The sequence below is a fragment of the Nerophis lumbriciformis genome, linkage group LG26 (genome assembly GCF_033978685.3).
Source record: "Nerophis lumbriciformis linkage group LG26, RoL_Nlum_v2.1, whole genome shotgun sequence".
NCBI lineage: Eukaryota > Metazoa > Chordata > Actinopteri > Syngnathiformes > Syngnathidae > Nerophis > Nerophis lumbriciformis.
In genome coordinates, this window is record NC_084573.2 from 15,752,413 (window position 1) to 15,772,500 (window position 20,088).

Here is a 20,088-nt window from a genome sequence, read left to right on the forward strand (position 1 = left end):
TGTAAGTCAGTCGACTTAGATGAGCATTCATGCTACAAATTGATATTGACTCCACAGGTGTTAAACTTAAGGCCCAGGGGCCAGATTTGAAGAAATTATTATATCTTTTCTTACAAAATGTATTCAAACATTCCATTTTGACAGAAAAAATACATGTATTGCATGCAATTACATATCTTTTAAACTAGCGGTGTCCAAACAACGACCTGCGGTCCAAATGCGGCCCGCCAGCCTCTTCAATTCGGCCTGCGAGACGTCATGAGTTTGCATAGCATCGCACAGCAAAGTGCTTTAAAATGTATCTTAAATACCAGGTGGTCTTTGAATGCTACATATCTGCTGCCATCTTGTCGGCAATGTGAGTAAACCATATTAATGACTAGGGATATTCTCGGCCGAAATATGCGTTAAAATGTAATATCGGAAATTATCGGTATCGTTTTTTTTATTATCAGTATCGTTTTTTTAATTTATTTTTTTATTTTTATTTTATTTTTCTATTAAATCAACATAAAAAACACAAGATACACTTACAATTAGTGCACCAACCCAAAACACCTGCTTCCCCCATTTACACTCATTCACACTCATTCACACAAAAGGGTTGTTTCTTTCTGTTATTAATATTCTGGTTCCTACATTATATATCAATATATATCAATACAGTCTGCAAGGGATAGAGTCCGTAAGCACACATGATTGTGCGTGCTGCTGGTCCACTAATAGTACTAACCTTTAACAGTTAATTTTACAAATTTTCATTAATTACTAGTTTCTATGTAACTGTTTTCATATTGTTTTACTTTCTTTTTTATTCAAGAAAATGTTTTAAATTTATTTATCTTATTTTATTATTTTTTTTAAAAGCACCTTATCTTCACCATACCTGGTTGTCCAAATGAGGCATAATAATGTGTTAATTCCACGACTGCATATATCGGTTGATATCGGTATCGGTTGATATCGGTAATTAAAGAGTTGGACAATATCGGTATATCGGATATCGGCAAAAAGCCATTATCGGACATCCCTATCAATGACCCTTAAAAGTACTCTGACATGGTAGCACAGCATTTACCTATATGACACAATCCAAACAACCTTCCATAGTCATGGTGAAAAAAAAAATGTAACTGACATAAAGGTCAAAACGTCCAAAAACCATTTAAAAAAATGTCAAAATGACCCCCATTTAAATCCATTAGAGTGCATGATGGGAAAAATGTAAAACACTCTCTCCACACTTACCCATGTTTTAGCTGCTTGATATTTCTGATTGATTACAAAACTTTGAGGTCGTTACGGAAGTAAACAAGGTAGGAGTCAAACTTTTACATACTGTTAATATCCATTGATATTCATTATATTAATTATATTTCCATCATATTAATGTACTACGTACACACACACACACACACACACACACACACACACACATATATATATATATATATATATATATATATATATATATATATATATATATATATATATATATATATATATATATATATATATATATATATATATATAGTTATGTTACATGCAGTCGGCTTTCGGCCCCCGGCCAAATTTTTTAGCCCAAGTCAAAAAGCTTGGACACCCCTGGAATAGAACAATGGACGGCAATTTTACCTTACAGTAGTAACATTTTTATTACAAGCATATTATAATGTATTATATGTGATGTTTTCTGTGTGTAGATGACCCCACTGTGCAGGGCCTGGACAGGTCCAGACATCTGCAGACAGGAGAGGTCGTCATCATAGTGGTGGTCTTGCTCATGTGGGCTGGTACGTTTATTATTCAGCAACATGTCCATCAACAGGACAACTGACTTCATGAAATAATGTCCAACGACATTTTTGAAAATTAGTGTAGCAGACAATGTGCATGTTTTTTTATTACAAAAAGTAATAACAATGCTAAGTAGATGAGGCAATTCCTGAAGGAATTGCGTGTGAATGCTCCAATGCTGAAGTTGAACTGAAATGCTGACAGAATGTAGTATGAATGTAAGAATAGTTTGAATGTTGGAATGGTTTGAATGATGAAGAGTTTGAATTTCCAGGAAAACCGGAATTTTGTTTGGAATTTGGGAAAGTGTTAGTTTGAATGTCCAGGATAAGTGGAATGTGTTAATGTTGGAATGTTTTGAATAAGTTGAAAAATGTGGGAATTGTGCAACTTGCAAAAATGTCCCATTCATTTCAATGAGAATTTCATGGAAATTCGGGAAAAGAGGGATACAATGCTAAAACATTTGAATTAATTAATTGTTTTATATTGTATATATGTTATTGTTTTGGCAAACTCTACATAAGGCCAAAGCCTTCACCCAAGCAGAAGGGCCTCATGTCCAAATGTCAGTTTGGCTCCCATTTCCCCCCAGAGGACAGCACTGGAATTACAGACAACATTTTACAACAGCTGAAGACCATCAGAAATCAGGAAGGCTCTCACCTGAAGCAATCAAATCCACTCTTTTTAAGTCTGCAGCTCAAGCTCAGACTTCAGGCCAACAAACACTGCTCGATGAGATTTTGCCAAATACAATAGAGACAACTGTTTAAAGAGACCAGGGTGGCTGACGGTGAGATTACCGTATTTTCCGCACTATAAGCCGCCCCGGGTTATTAGCCGCACCTTCAATGAATGGCATATTTCAAAACTTTGTCCACCTATAAGCCGCCCCGGGTTATAAGCCGCGCCTACGCTGCGCTAAAGGGAATGTCAAAAAAACAGTCAGATAGGTCAGTCAAACTTTAATAACATATTAAAAACCAGCGTTCTAACAACTCTGTCCCAAAATGTACGCAAATGTGCAATCACAATCATAGTAAAATTCAAAATAGTGCAGAGCAATAGCAACATAATGTTGCTCGAACGTTAATGTCACAACACACAAAATAAACATAACGCTCACTTTCTGAAGTTATTCTTCATTCGTAAATCCCTCGAATTCTTCGTCTTCGGTGTCCGAATTGAAAAGTTGGGCAAATGTGGGATCCAAAATGGCCGGTTCCGTCTCGTCGAAGTCATCGGAGTCAGTGTCACTGTTGTCCAGCAGTTCTGTGAATCCTGCCTTCCGGAAAGCTCGGACCACAGTTGTGACCGAAATATCTGCCCAGGCATTTACGATCCACTGGCAGATGTTGGCGTATGTCGTCCGGCGCTGTCTGCCTGTCTTAGTGAAGGTGTGTTCGCCTTCGGTCATCCATTGTTCCCACGCCGTTCGCAGTCGTGATTTGAATGCCCTGTTGACACCAATATCCAGCGGTTGGAGTTCTTTGGTTAATCCACCCGGAATGACGGCGAGTGTTGTATTTGTGTGCTTCACTTGTTTTTTGACACCATCTGTGATGTGGGCGCGCATAGAGTCGTATATCAACATGGACGGAGCTGTGTGAAAAAAGCCACCCGGCCTCTTCGCGTAAACTTCCCTTAACCACTCGCTCATCTTTTCTTCATCCATCCATCCCTTCGAGTTAGCTTTTATGATGACGCCGGCTGGAAAGGTCTCTTTTGGCAAGGTCTTCCTTTTGAATATCACCATGGGTGGAAGTTTCTGGCCGTTAGCATGGCAAGCTAGAACCACAGTGAAGGATGACTTCTCATTCCCTGTGGTGCGAATATTCACCGTACGTGCTCCCGTTGTATCAACAGTGCGGTTCACAGGAATATCAAAAGTCAGTGGAACCTCGTCCATGTTGATAATGTGCTCTGGCCGGATCTTTTTTTCAGCTATCTTGTTTTTACAATATGCACGGAAAGTAGCCAGCTTTTCTTTAAAGTCTTTAGGCAGTTGCTGTGAAATAGTGGTCTGTGTGCGGATGGAGAGATTGCGTCTTTTCATGAACCGTAAACACCAAGAAGCACCACCTTTAAAATCATCCAGGTGAAGTTCGCTTGCTAGCGTTGTTGCCTTCATTCGAATAGTGATGGTGCTGACACTTCTGCTTGCTGCTCTCTGCTCAACAACCCACTGTTCGAGTTTGTCCTCCAACAGTAGCCATCTTGCTTTGTTCCCTCGGAAACTCTGTTTTGTCTTCTTTACCTGGCGCAGGTCATCTTCTTGCTTCCTCCACCTACGCACCATTGATTCATTTATGTTATATTCTCTTGCTGCTGCTCTATTTCCGTGTTCTTCGGCATGACTTATTGCCTTAAGTTTAAATTCTGCGTTATACGCGTGTCGCTTAGTAGGAGCCATTTTGTGGTCTGGTCTTTACAGATGTAAACACACAAAGGAAATGAAACGAAAATCCGCGCGCTTCTTCTTCTTCCGGGGGCGGGTGGTTGCTTACAGTAGAAGAAGAAGCGCTTCCTGTTCTATGGGGGCGGGTGCTTACCTTGGCGGTTGCTTGCGTAGAAGAAGAAGCGCTTCCTGTTCTACCGGGAAAAAAGATGGCGGCTGTTTACCGTAGTTGCGAGATCGAAACTTTATGAAAATGAATCGTAATATTAATCCATATATAAGGCGCACCGGGTTAAAAGCCGCACTGTCAGCTTTTGAGTAAATTTGTGGTTTTTAGGTGCGTCTAATAGTGCGGGAAATACGGTACTTATTACTTACTTATTTTGATGTTTTTGATTTGATGTGTTGAATTTATTTTAATTGCCAAGTGGTTGTTAAATGTTTAAATGCCAAATCCAAGCTGTTAAATGTCACTATGTGTACTTTTGGAAACACTTTTACTTTAAAAAATGGTTTATTGTAATTTGTTTGTATTGGTCCCTAATTGCTTTTGTATTTGTCCACCTTTTTCCAAAGGTTTTTCACCTTAAAACTATTCAATGAAAAAAAGAGACAATCAAGTCCAAAATAAATGGATAAACAGAGATTTGTCTTATCATTGGATTAAAACAAAGAGTGAAGTCCCAGTGAAACCCCTGGTCAAAAAGTCAAACCCTTTTCAAGTTAGGGGAGAAAACAAACAAACAAAACATAACTTGACAGTTATAGACATAATATAATATATCAGTATATATAATATACTGTACATATATTACGTAAATATTACGTATATATGTTATATTTTATATCGCTATATTTAGTCTATTTATACCTGCATTGTCCTTTCCATCCTTACACTTTCCATCATTGTAACTGAGCTACTGTGTGGAACAATTTCCCTTGTGGATCATTAAAGTTTGTCTAAGTCTAAGTCTAAGAATGTTGTGAATGAGTTGGTGTTGGAATTTTTAAATCGGTCGACAAATGTTGAAACAGTAACATTTTTATTGAGAAATGGTATTTCGGAATTCCTGAAATTTCGAGTTCAAAAAACAGCTTTGTTTTTTGTTCTGATCCGGAGGAATGTTTTGACAGTGGAATGGTTGAAGTGGGTTGAAAAATGTGGAAGGACTAGTCGAGAGAAAAAAGAGTGAGAAAAGGGTTTGAAAAAAGGAGAATTCTGGGAATTCCTGGAATATTTTTGAACTTGGGAAAATAATAGTTTGAATGTCCAGGATGAGTGGAATATGTTGAAGGTGGAATCGTTTGAATCGGTTGAAAAATGTGGAAATGGTGGAAGTTTGGAAAATGGCCAATTAATTTTGAATGGGAAAAATGTCCCGGAAAACCTGGAATTCTGAGAAATCTGGGAATTTTTGGAATTTGTCAAGGGAAAGTCCGCGATTCCCGAATAGGCTGAACAGTTTGAAGTTGGGACGGTTTGAATAGGATGATAAATGTGGAAAGTAGAGTGCACCAAAAGCTGGAGAAGAAGAAGAAGGATAAATAGATGAATTTTGGTGTAGAAAACCATATGTGTGAATGTTATGGAGCATTCACACAATTAAAAGTGTGTTTTCATATGTATCTTAATAAAAATATTGTATATATGGTGACTTTGGTTTATGTTTAGTAAGATGCCGTACAAGCTAATTTGAAGAAAAGTTGTGATTATTTATGTTTAATGTCATGTGTTTTTTTTAATATTATTTATAGCTTACTGAATAAAATGTTTACACAAAACGATAAAAATATTTTACTACGAAAAAATGTATGTATTGGTAATTTACAGTAATACACTTGATATTTAGTAGGTTGCTATACAACTTAACTAGTCGACCAATTAATTGTTTTCCCTTAAAAAAATTATTAATATATAAATAATAGTTTTTTTAATTAAAATATTATTTTTGAGAGAAACAGCCACACATCTACTGTAATCAGCAGTGCTTATATTGTATTAAAGCAACCCAAAGTAATTATTTAGTTTCAAAACAACACCTTTAAAGTCAAGTTGATTTTTGTGAATCGGTGCTGGGCAGGACTGAGATAAATGAATTTCGTGAAGTAGGGATCCTTAATTATAAATCAAATATTTATATAGCTAGAGCATAAAAAATGTTCACTTCCTTTTAAATACATTTTGAGAGCCATCTATACATACAATAACACCCTGTAGTCACATATAAATTCTTAATCCAATATAGTAATGCTGCCTGAGGCTGGCCAATCGGTGGCCACGATACTGAACACATGATCTGATTGGGTTGGTCTCATTTAGTGGCTAATACTGTGGTAGTATCGTTATTTTTAGTTTATTTAGCAACTTTTATGTCACGGCGCGGAGTCGAACCCACGTCTCCTCGGCAGCTGGAGCTGCCGGCACCTCCGCTGGCAACGCGCTGAGCGCAGCACGCCCACGCAGCACGCCCACGCAGCAACAAACCTGCAGACGTCCGACCGCGTCCCCCCCATCCTTGGGGTGATCGAAGACGGCCCGAAATTCAGCACGGAAAGCAGAGTAGTCGGAGTTGAGACCCACGGTCCTGTCGACGGCGGCCGTAGCCCACTTGAGTGCCGGTCCGGAAAGCAAGGCAAAAATGAAGGCAATCTTGGCTCCATCGGTGGAATAGCGGGAGGGTTGGTGATGAAAAATGAGGTCACACTGTACCAGAAAACCCCTACATAGTTCAAAGTCTCCCTCAAAGGGTCTAGGGCTGGCAATCCTGGGTTCCCGTTCCAGACTGCTGTGTTCAGGTCCCCGAACTTGAGAAGCATGTGGTGGTACCACAGGCTCGGGACTGGCCCCAGGGCATAGGCGGTCCAGCCTGGTATACAGTCGGGATAATGCTCTCTCCAGATTGTCCTCAAGGGTAGAAAAACGAACCTGATAATCGCTCACGACGGAGCTAAGGATAGCCAGGTCAGAAGTTCTGGATGGCCTGGACTGGGGCTTGCCGTTGTCGCCTGGTTCCGACATGTTGTGGCCAGAACATACTGTTATGTACAGAGAAGGGAAGGAGGCGACAACCAAGGCAGAACTGCGGTTCACAAGGTTTATTTAAACGTGGCGTGTGTATGTGTGTAGACTATGTGTATAAGTGAATGTGTGTAGACTATGTGTATAATTGATAGTGTAGATGTTACCAGGGGTTGTTGTCTGTAAGTGTTGGATGTATCCTTCGTCGAATCCAGGGGGGAAAGGCAAAGAGGCAGTCTGTGAACAGGCAAGGGGTCGAGGGTAGGAGCGAGGCAGCGTAGTCCGTGTCCGAGCAGGGGTTCAGGGATCGAGGAAGGCAGTCAGGAATCCGGATGGATGTCGAGAGGCAAAACATGATCACGGAAGACAGGTAAGTCACTGCGGAAGACACAAGGGACATGAACAAGGGAGACACGGAGAGAGCAAAGAGAAGGCGAGCAAAGCACAGGGGAGGGAATGCCAGACGTGATGCTTACTGGGAAGATGAGCGACGTTCTGGCAAAGGTTCCTTTATGCCGCTCCCTCTCATCAGGTCCAGGTGTGCTGATTAGTGATCGTCTGCAGGTTTGTTGCTGCGTGGGTGTGCTGCGCACAGCGCGAGCAGGGGCGTGTCCGAGCGCGCTGCCAGCGGAGGTGCCGGCAGCTCCAGCTGCCGAGGAAACATGGGTTCGACTCCGCGCCGTGACATTTTATGCTTGAAAACGCTCGATTTAGGCCAAATAATTTGTGGAATATGCTGAAAAAACGTTGTTGTTGTTTTTTTAAATCTGCAATGTGGTGGAATCTCAACATTGGAAGTATGGAACGATGAATTGCATCTCATTGTCATACTACCTAAAGAGGATCAGCCAGGACACGTCCAATGATGGTGTCATGTGAGCATCTGTTGCACGTTACTGTTCAAAGTTGTGTGCAGTGCTTTGTCGCGTACGTGTTTGTCGAAAATGTCATGTTATCCCTGACGGTTTCTTTAACGTAACGTTTTTTTGGGCTCAGTTATGAAGAGCAATGATCCGTGACCTACGAGCAGCGTTTTAACACAGATTAGCTTGTAGCCACGTCGGAACACTCACTCACCAATCAATAATAATTAACTGCATTCAATCTGTAGGAAAAAAAACCTACGAAAAACCGACAATGATGACTTGGAACATTCGGTCCTTCTTGTGCTGACGTAAGAAGAGCAAAGTGTCATGTGTCAAAGACTGTACTTCCTTGTGTGGAGATTAGAGATTTTTTTGCCCATATTTCGATATTGTCCAACTCTTAATTACCGATTCCCATACCAACCAATACCGATATATACAGTCGTGGAATTAACACATTATTATGCCTAATTTTGTTGTGATGCCCCGCTGGATACATTAAACAATGTAACTTTACCATGAATTGATTAACGTGAACCCCGACTTAAACAAGTTGAAAAACTTATTCGGGTGTTACCATTTAGTGGTCAATTGTACGGAATATGTATTGTACTGTGCAATCTACTAATACAAGTTTCAATCAATCAATCAAAAACAAGGTTTCCCAAAATAAGAGAACAACTTCAACTCAAGTTATGGAAAAAAGTGCCTACATGGACCTTTCATATTTATTATTGAAGTCACAAAGTGCATTATTTTTTTTAACATGCCTCAAAACAGCAGCTTGGAATTTGGGACATGCTCTCCCTGAGATAATCCTGATACCCACTACAACTATGGGAAATACTATACTTTGACTTTCACAAAGTGCATTATTTTTTATTTTTTTTAAACATGCCTCAACAACAGCTACAAAAACAATGAAGGCACACAGCTTCAGTCCAGAGTATACTAGAGCATACTTGCCAACCTTGAGACCTCCGAATTCGGGAGATGTGGTGGGGGGGCGGCGTGGTTGGGGGGCGGGTGTTTGGTGGTAGCGGGGGGTGTATATTGTAGCGTCCCGGAAGAGTTAGTGCTGCAAGGGGTTCTGGGTATTTGTTCTGTTGTGTTACGGTGCGAATGTTCTCCCGAAATGTGTTTGTCATTCTTGTTTGGTGTGGGTTCACAGTGTGGCGCATATTTGTAACAGTGTTAAAGTTGTTTATACGGCCACCCTTAGTGTGACCTATATGGCTGTTGATCAAGTATGCGTTGCATTCACTTATGTGTGTGTAAAAGCCGCATATACTATGTGACTGGGACGGCACGCTGTTTGTATGGAGGAAAAGCGGACATGACGACAGGTTGCAGAGGACGCTAAAGGCAGTGCCTTTAAGGCACGACCCCAATATTGTTGACCGGGTGGAAATCGGGAGAATGGTTGCCCCGGGAGATTTTTGGGAGGGGCGCTGAAATTCGTGAGTCTCCCGGGAAAATTGGGAGGTTCAAACCGATACCAATAATTTCCGATATTACATTTTAAAGCAGCACGGTGGGAGAGGGGTTAGTGCATCTGCCTCACAATACGAAGGTCCTGAGTAGCCTTGGGTTCAATCCCGGGCTCGGGATCTTTCTGTGTGGAGTTTGCTTGTTCTCCCGTGACTGCGTGGGTTCCCTCCAGGTATTCCAGCTTCCTCCCACTTCCAAAGACATGCACCTGAGGATAAGTTGATTAGCAACACTAAAATTGGCCCTAGTGTGTGGATGTGAGTGTGAATGTTGTCTGTCTATCTGTGTTGGCCCTGCGATGGGGTGGCGACTTGTCCAGGGTGTACACCGCCTTCCGCCCGATTGTAGCTGAGATAGGCTCCAGCGCCCCCCGCGACCCCAAAGGGAATAAGCGGTAGAAAATGGATGGATGGATGGCATTTTAAAGCATTTATCGGCCGATAAACATCTCTAGTGGAGATGGTCTAAATCTGCATCACAGATCAAACTACACAATGAAACCTTTAAGAATGCTGAAGAATAAGCGAGCGACTGTGTGTAAATGCAAGAGAAGGAAATATGTGCACATGCAGATGTGTGGATTAACATATTTACGCTTTAGGGTGATGCCTCATTCTTTTTTTTCTCTCTGTTTTCTCTATTGAGACATGTGTGTCAACATTGAAGGCCCTCTCTCCTTGTGTGTGCTCAGCCGTCATCGCTCTATTCTGCCGCCAGTATGACATCATCAAGGACAACGACTCTGGCAACAATAAGGAGAAGGTAAAGCCGTCGTCTGAGAGGAGCACGCCGGAGCATAACAGCGGAGGACTGCTGAGGAGCAAGGTGAGCAATGATGTTGGCTGCCATGTCACACACACACACACACACACACACACACACACACACATGTGAAGCACAAAACATTTGAATATGCTGCAAATGTTTGTTTATTTCAGCAATTAGATTTACAGGGTGAAACTAATATATGACATAGGTTGAGGGCTGCGCTATTCACCGAATTTTAATCGTGATCACGATTTTGGCAGCTACCATTAAATGAGGGTGATCGTTGGCGATGTTAACGTTTATAAAACAGGCTTTGCCGCTTTCCAAACCAAGCACGTTCACAACCAGCAGTCCGTCAACCACTAGGGGGCGATCAATATACAGTAGACTTGTGAGAACCAATAAGAGGGAGTGACAACAGAGGTTAAAGCATACTTGCCAACCCTCCCGATTTTCCCGGGAGAGTCACGAATTTCAGTGCCCCTCCCGAAAATCTCCCGGGGCAACCATTCTCACAATATTCTCCCAATTTCCACCCAGACAACAATATTGGGGCAGTGTTTTTAGCGTTCTCTCTCACCTGAAACCTTCACCCTTTAACAGCCGCATGCTGTCCTCAGTCACGTCCGCTTTTCCTCCATATAAACAGTGTGTCACATAACATCTTTTGGAACTCAGTGCACACACAACAACCTATCTGGATTCGATAAGAAATCGGTTCGATAAGAGGATTCGCTAATGGCATCGACATCGATAATTTCTTAACGAACATCATCCCTATCCTCCTTCTTTTATATATATATATATATATATATATATATATATATATATATATATATATATATATAATAAATACTTGAATTTCAGTGAATTACAGCTATATATATATATATATATATATATATATATATATATATACATATATATATATATATATATATATATATATATATATATATATATATACACACAGGCCGCCTTAAAAAACTGAACAAAATTTTACATTTTTTGACTGAATGAGACATGCAGAATGTACAATGAAAATAAAGAATGTGGGATTTACAGTATTAACTATTAACGATAAAACACTTGAGTATTGACAACATATGAACGTCACACCCCCTCTCGATCAAGGGAAATGCAACAAGTGCTGCAACAAACAGCGAAATATGAACGCGAAGGGTAAATAACCCCGCCTACAATCTGATATATCACTAAGCTTTAGAACTTTGTTGTAAAAATCTTCTTCCGCGTCTGTCCCTGACACCCGCATTTCAGGCTGGCCGCTCTGGAACACTCTGTGGAAACGCACCCCACGCACACTGCTTGGTGCCTCGTCTGAGCTGCTGTGACATAGATTACCATAGTAACTAATTAGGTTACCATAGTAACTAATTAGATTACCATAGTAACTAGTATATCATGCAAAAGCACAGATTCCAACCATTGAAATACTTTGTATAGTTCAAGACTTACGGTCATTTGAAAACATCACTGCACATCATAATGGCAGCTACAGTTTCCATCTTAAAGATCTAAAAAAAATTGTTTGGGAATGTCCAGCGGGCCAGATTGAAGAGCTTAATGGACCAGATGTGGCCCCCGGGCCTTAATTTGCCCAGGTCTGAGCTATATGCTTGTTTGTGTTTCATTGTACCCATTAAACCATATCCAATTGTATTTAAAATTGGCAAAGAATGTGAAAACACCCTTTAAAGATCAGAAAAAGCCACAAATTCACTCAGTCATTTTGAAAATTCCGCTCTGAATACCTTTGGCTATTTTCGGAGATTGACATCGCGGTAGTAACGGTTCTTCTTCAGAGCGCCACCGGTGCAAAGCCCAGATGAACAGCTACAAAAGTGGGGGTGCCTAAAATACCGACTACTGTAACATCATCAGTGCATCCAGGACCTCGTCTCCATTCATCTTTGAAATGTGCCAAAATAAGGAAAGTAATAATGTTAATTTGGCCAAAGACATACAATATATTGCCAAAGGTATTTGGCCATCCATCCAAATGCTGAGAATCAGGTGTCCTAATTACTTGGCCCAGCCACAGGTGTATAAAATCAAGCACTTAGGCAAGGAGACTATTTCTACAAACATTTGTGAAAGAATGGGCCGCTCTCAGGAGCTCAGTGATTTCCAGCGTAGGATGCCACCTGTGCGACAAATCCAGTCGTGAAATTTCCTCGCTCCTAAATATTCCAAAGTCAACTGTCGGCTTTATTATAAGAAAATGGAAGAGTTTGGGAACAACAGCAACTCAGCCAAGAAGTGGTAGGCCATGTAAACTGACAGAGACGGCAGCGAATGCTGAAGCGCATAGTGCAAAGACTTTCTGCACAGTCAGTTGCTACAGAGCTCCAAACTTCATGTGACCTTCCAAGTAGCCCACGTACAGTACGCAGAGAGCTTCATGGAATGGGTTTTGATGGCCGAGCAGCTGCATCTAAGCCATACATCACCAAGTCCAATGCAAAGCGTCGGATGCAGTGGTGTAAAGCACATCGCCACTGGACTCTAGAGCAGTGGAGACGCCTTCTCTGGAGTGATGAATCACGCTTTTCCATCTGGCAATCTGATGGACGAGTCTGGGTTTGGAGGTTGCCAGGAGAACGCTACATTTCGGACTGTATTGTGCAGAGTGTGAAATTTGGTGGAGGAGGAATTATGGTGTGGGCTTGTTTTTCAGGAGTTGGGCTGGCCCCTTAGTTCCAGTGAAAGTAACTTTGAATGCTCCAAGATACCAAAACATTTAGGACAATTCCATGCTCCCAACCTTGTGGGAACAGTTTTGAGCGGGCCCCTTTCCAATATGACTGTGCACCAGTACACAAAGCAAGGTCCATAAAGACATGGATGACTGGTGTGGATGAACTTGACAGTCCTGACCTGAATCCGATAGAACACCTTTGGGATGAATTAGAACGGAGACTGAGAGCCAGGCCTTCTCGACCAACATCAGTGTGTGACCTCACCAATGCGCTTTTGGAAGAATGGTCGAAAATTCCTATAAACACACTGCGCAACCTTGTAGACAGCCTTCCCAGAAGAGTTGAAGCTGTAATAGCTGCAAAAGGTGGACCGACATCATATTGAACCCTATGGGTTCATATGTGAGCCAAATACTTTTGGCAATATAGTGTATATCCTATAATGTGAGCAGTACAATGAATGTCAATCAATCAATGAATCAATGTTTATTTATATAGCTCTAAATCACAAGTGTCTCAAAGGGCTGCACAAGCCACAACGACATCCACGGTACAGAGCCCACATAAGGGCAAGGAAAAACTCACAACCCCAATGGGACGTCAAATGTGTTCCATTGTATCAGTCGTTCGTGCATAATCTTATTTTGAAAATTATTATTGTTTTGGCCATAATCATGCAGCCAACATGCAACTCAAGATATGTCAAGCCTTTTGATACAAGTATGATGATTATGAAAACCTAAAATTCCATCCATCCATCCATTTTTCTACCGCTTGTCCCTTTCCGGGTGGCAGGGGGTGCTGGAGCCTATCTCAGCTGCATTTGGGCGGAAAGCAGGGTACACCCTGGACAAGTCACCACGTCATCACAGGGCCAACACAGATAGACAGACAACATTCACACTCACATTCACACACTAGGGCCAATTTAGTGTTGCCAATCAACCTATCCCCAGGTGCATGTCTTTGGGGGTGGGAGGAAGCCGGAGTACCCGGAGGGAACCCACGCAGTCACGGGGAGAACATGCAAACTCCACACAAAACCTTAGAATCAAAAATCTAAAAAAATGTGGGTTTTCAAAAACTGTAAGCCATGATAACAAATAAAAGCTTGATATATACTGAACAAAAATATAAACGCAACACTTTTGTTTTTGCTCCCATTTTTCATGAGTTAACTCAAAGATCTAAAACTTTTAGTATATACACAAAATATTCCTCTCAAATATTGCTCACAAATCCGTCTAAAGCTGTGTTAGTGAGCATTTCTTCTTTGCCAAAATAGTCCATCCCACCTCACAGGTGTTGCATATCAAGATGCTGATTAAGCAGCAGACGGCTAATGGTAGAGAAATGAGGTGCATGGAGGTGCACCTGCTGGATGTGGAGGTCCTGGACTGGTGTGGTTACGCACGGTCTGCGGTTGTGAGGCCGGTTAGATACACTGCCAAATTCTCTGAAACGCCTTTGAAAACGGCTTACGGTAGAAAAATGAACATTCAATTCATGGGCAACAGCTCTGGTGGACATTCTTGCAGTCAGCATGCCAACTGCACGCTCCCTCAAAAATGTCGACATGGTGGCATTGTGCTGTGTGATAAAACTGCACATTTTAAAGTAGCCTTTAATTGTGGGCAGCCGAAGGCACACCTGTGCAATAATTATGCTTTTTAATCAGCAGCTTGATATGGCACACATGTGAGGTGGGGTGGATTATCTTGGCAAAGAAGAAATGCTCACTAACACAGATTTAGACAGATTTATGAGCAGTATTTGAGAGGAATATGTCTTTTGTGTATCTAGTGAAATATATAAACAAATTAGTTTATATCACATATTAGTTTCACATTTAAAGTTGAATTGCTGACTCGAATGAACTTTTGCGCGATGTTCAAATTATTTAATTTATTAGGACCATTCAAAGTGACATAATGTACACATGAGTAGAAAAATGACATTTTTGCAAAACAATTTGTAGAACTCCTGACTAAATTGTCAATTTATTTACGATAGTTTATGCTCATAATAATAATACTTTTTTGGACTTTATTTTGTAGTTCTACGATTTTATTATTGTTACTATTGTTACTTAATGTTAGAGTTTTGTTGAAAAGTTTTTGCACATTTTGTATTTAATTTTCTATTAAAACCTTGCAGTGGAAATACAGTGGTACCTCAACTTATCAATTAACTCTCGGTTAATTGATATGCTCTAAGTTACAAGCATCCCCAGCATTAATTAGTGTATTTTATATTGCAGTGAACACTGTAAGATCAGACAAAAACATCTGGTCTTACTCGGTAGCATTAGCTTATAGCTCGGGAGGTACATACCGTTTTTTTTCCAAATATAGGAAGGGAGTGAGTGGGAAGGAGACGTTGAAGGACAGTGCTGATATTCATTGAATTAAATAAAGAAATCATCAAAAACATGGCAGAGGAATTACATCTTATCACTGCTAATCTGCACCAGAATAAGTCTAACGCCAGCCAACAATGTTAACATAATATCTCAACGGCAAGTATTTATCCATGAAAATATAGAAAAGCTGCTTATGGTGTGTTTGACAAATAATTTTTGGGGGGGTAATGGTTTGTGTTCCAAAAATGTTTGTAGTATTTTGACTTTTTCATCAATATGTGACACCATTATTCCCACAATTCTATGATGTTTGTCATAGTTATTGTTTTATAGACAAATGAAATACATTTAGGGGTACTAAAAGTACTTTAGGAAGCGCATATAAAGAGAAAAAGCGAGTGTTTTTGTCAGCTTTGTCCTTCAATGTGAAAGACATGTCATTGTTGTCCTCTTAGTGGCTCTAATCCGTATCCGCCAGTCTACAAGCAAGCTAATCTTTCAGTGACATTGAATAAAGGAAATAGAAATGAAAACAAATGACGCAAAATGACTCCAAAAGTGGAGAGGAGACATTGTTTCTGCCCAGAGATGTCTTTCCAAAGTAACAGACGGCAGCTAAGGCAAATAACTAAGACTTCAATAATAATATACACACACATATATATATATATATATATATATATATATATATATATATATATATATATATATATACACACACATATATATTTATATATATATATATATACATATATACACACACATATATATTTATATATATATACATATATACACACACATATATATATATATATATATATACATACATATATACACACACACACATATATATATATACAGTATATATATATATATGTGTGTGTATATATATATATACGTGTATATATACATATATACAGATATATATTTATATATATATATAGGCTTCACGGTTGCAGAGGGGTTAGTGCATCTGCCTCACAATACGAAGGTCCTGAGTAGTCTTGGGTTCAATCCCGGGCTCGGGATCTTTCTGTGTGGAGTTTGCATGTTCTCCCCGTGACTGCGTGGGTTCCCTCCGGGTACTCCGGCTTCCTCCCACTTCCAAAGACATGCACCTGGGGATAAGTTGATTGGCAACACTAAATTGGCCCTAGTGTGTGGATGTGAGTGTGAATGTTGTCTGTCTATCTGTGTTGGCCCTGCGATGAGGTGGCGACTTGTCCAGGGTGTACCCCGCCTTCCGCCCGATTGTAGCTGAGATAGGCTCCAGCGCCCCCCGCGACCCCAAAGGGAATAAGCGGTAGAAAATGGATGGATGGATATATATATATACATATATACACACATATATATATATATACAGTATATATATATATATATATATTAAGGCTGCAGCTAACGATTATTTTTCTATCGATTAATCTATAGATTATTTTTTCGATTAATCGGTTAATCTATAGATTATTTTTTTTCGATTAATCTATAGATTATTTTTCCTTTTACCGATTATTTTTTTTATTTAAATGAAGATGAAAAAATAAATGTAGGCCAGTTTTTTCAAAAGGCATGGCTTTTATTTACAAAAAAAAAAGTATGGCCACTCAGTCAACATTGACAACAACATGACAAAATATTCTGTAACAATGTAAACATTTAACAAAATTTAAAGTAGCTTATTTGCTTTTAATGTGCAAATATAAAAGTAAACATCCAGTGCAAATCTTAATATTCTGCAATAGTATAAGCATTTCAAAAGTAAAAGTATTGCTTATTTTGCTTTAAAATGTGCAAAAATAAAGATAAACATCCAATTCAAAAAAGTGCAAAACGGAAATATTCTGTAACAACAGTGTAAACATTTCAACAAAAGTAAAAGTATTGCTTATTTGCTAGAATGTGCAAAAATAAAGATAAACATCCAAAACAAAAAAGTGCAAAACGAAATATTCTGTAACAACAGTGTCAACATTTCAACAAAAGTAAAACTTTTGCTTATTTTGCTTAATAACACAACAATGATAGTATGATTAAAGTGAAAGTTAATTGTTCGTTTGTACATAGTATACGTAATTGTTAATGTTGTAAAAGGTATTTGCACAACTAATTAACGTTAGCGTTAAAGAGGAGCGCGTCTTTGTAAACACTGAACAGGCACGCCAAACGCTCCTCTCAGAGCGAAACGGTGCCATGACACATTCATGTTTTTGTGTAATGATGACAACGTATACTCACGCGGACGATTGACTAGTTGATGGTGATGGCAAGAACGCTGCCGTTGTGTTGCTATGATAGGCCATTTCCGCTCGACACAGTGTGCATACAACAACATTATTAGCAGAGGTGGGTAGAGTAGCCAGAAATTGTACTCAAGTAAGAGTACTGTTACTTTAGAGATTTATTACTCAAGTAAAAGTAAGGAGTAGTCACCCAAATATTTACTTGAGTAAAAGTAAAAAGTATGTTGTGAAAAAACTACTCAAGTACTGAGTAACACACACACACATATCATATATATATATATATATATATATATATATATATATATATATATATATACATACATACATTGATATATACAGTATATAATTTATATTTATTTATTTTGCCGTTTTTGTTTACATGTTAAAGGTGTTTTAATAATTATACATGCATGTTTAACATATAGATTCCTTTCTTTCATGAAGACAAGAATATAAGTTGGTGTATTACCTGATTCTGATGACTTGCATTGATTGTAATCAGGAAGTAGTGCTGGTAACGTCCACGTTTTCAAATGGAGGAGAAAAAAAGTTCCTCCTTTCTGTCTAATACCACATGAAAGTGGTTGTTATTTGGCATCTTATTTGTCCACCTTCCATATTCGTTTTTATACCCTTTACAAGAAATACATTGGCGGCAAACTCCGTAGCTTGCTAGCTTGTTTGCGCTGGCTTTCGGAGACTCTTATTTTGAAAGCGCAGGCGCGATGGAGCAGGACTTTTATTGTGAAGACAGGAACTGTGCAGTCAGTCTTTACGGTTGAAATAAAAAAGGGTCTTTTTTTCCTTCACACTTTTGATTGATTGATTGGAACTTTTATTAGTAGATTGCACAGTACAGTGCATATTCCGTACAATTGACCACTAAATGGTAACACCCGAAGTTAGCTCGGAGCCAGTCAGGTCATGTGACCCCTGGCTCTGTTTGATTGGTCCAACGTCACCAGTGACTGCATCTGATTGGTGGAACGAAGTGAAACGTCACCAGTAAGGCAAGCACTTTGAAGGTCTGTCTGACAGACCAAAACAAACAAAGCGTGCATTAACAGATCGATAAAAATTAGTAGCGAGTAGCGAGCTGAATGTAGATAAAAGTAGCGGAGTAAAAGTAGCGTTTCTTCTTAGGCCGTTTATTGAAATACTCCCACACTTTTGACGACTTTTGGCGTGCTTTTTTCCCCTCGCTCGCACCGCTCGCATCGTCTGCTTTGCGCTCCGCCATGACGGTAGTGTGACGTAAATATGCGACGCGTCGACGAACAAAAACGTCCTCGACGTATTTACATAACCGATGACGTCGACTACGTCGACGCGTCGTTTCAGCCCTAATATATATATATACACACACATATATATATATATATATATATATATATATATATATATATACTAGAGATGCGCGGTTTGCGGGCACAACCGCGGAGTCCGCGGATTATCCGCGGATCGGGCGGATGAAATAAAAAAAAATAAGATTGTATCCGCGCGCGGGTCGGGTCGGGCGGATTAATTAGATATTTTTTTATTTTATTTTATTTTATTTTATTTATTTTTTTGCGGGTGGCAGTTAAACCAATTCGGAAATATATATACATAGTTAAATGTTGTTACCCACATACGAAAAACGAGCAGGCACCTGCTGCATATGCCACAACAGAAGAAAAAAAAAGAAAAGAGATGGACACTTTTACGGAGCGGAGAAGGGACGCCTCGCCGGGGTCCGGGACCGAGGCCCCTTCCCCCGAGAGGGCCCCACCGGGAGCCGTAGCTGAGGCGATCCGCGAGAAGGGCCCGACGCACGTCCAGGGTCACTACCGCGCCCACCGCACCGACACCCCGCCTCGTCCGCCTTCGCCGCGGCCGGCGTCACGCGCAGCAGGTAAGCAGCTTACATGCCCGCCACCCCCGTGGCCGGGGGCTCGTAACATGGGTCACTCCGCGCACTTCGCCCGCGCAGCTTACCTGCCCGCCACCCCTGTTGCCGGGGGCGCGTAACAGGGGTCACTCCGCGCGCAGTGCGCTCACGAAAGGGGTGGGGCTCACCCTGGTTTATATAGAGAGCAGGACGGTGGCCATGGAAGTCGGAACCCGCTAAGGAGTGTGTAACAACCCACCTGCCGAATCAACTAGCCCTGAAAATGGATGGCGCTGGAGCGTGGGCCCATACCTGGCCGTCGCCGGCAGCGAGACGCGCTTGGAGGTGCGCTCAGCGCGGCTCCCATATGATTGCGCACTGGTGTGCGTCTGGGTCGTGACAGCGTGGCACGCGAAAGTCTGTGCTGCATTGGATCAGTCTCCTTTCTTTAACAGGCAAAAGCTTTATAACCTCACCATACCTGCCAACTTTTGAAATCAGAAAAACCTAGTAGCCAGGGTCCAAGGGCCACAGGCCCCGGTAGGTCCAGG

At 40.6% G+C, this 20,088-nt stretch overlaps 1 protein-coding gene across 2 annotated transcripts in view; it reads left to right on the plus strand.

Moving 5' to 3' along the window:
- Positions 1–20,088, plus strand: part of fndc4a (fibronectin type III domain containing 4a) — an 89,675-nt gene that overhangs the window by 66,313 nt on the left and 3,274 nt on the right. For both annotated transcript variants that reach the window (XM_061986784.2, XM_061986787.2), the window contains 2 exons: positions 1,704–1,793; positions 10,266–10,399. In XM_061986784.2, coding sequence (XP_061842768.2) covers positions 1,704–1,793; positions 10,266–10,399 — 224 coding nt within the window. The remainder of the gene's footprint in view (positions 1–1,703; positions 1,794–10,265; positions 10,400–20,088) is intronic.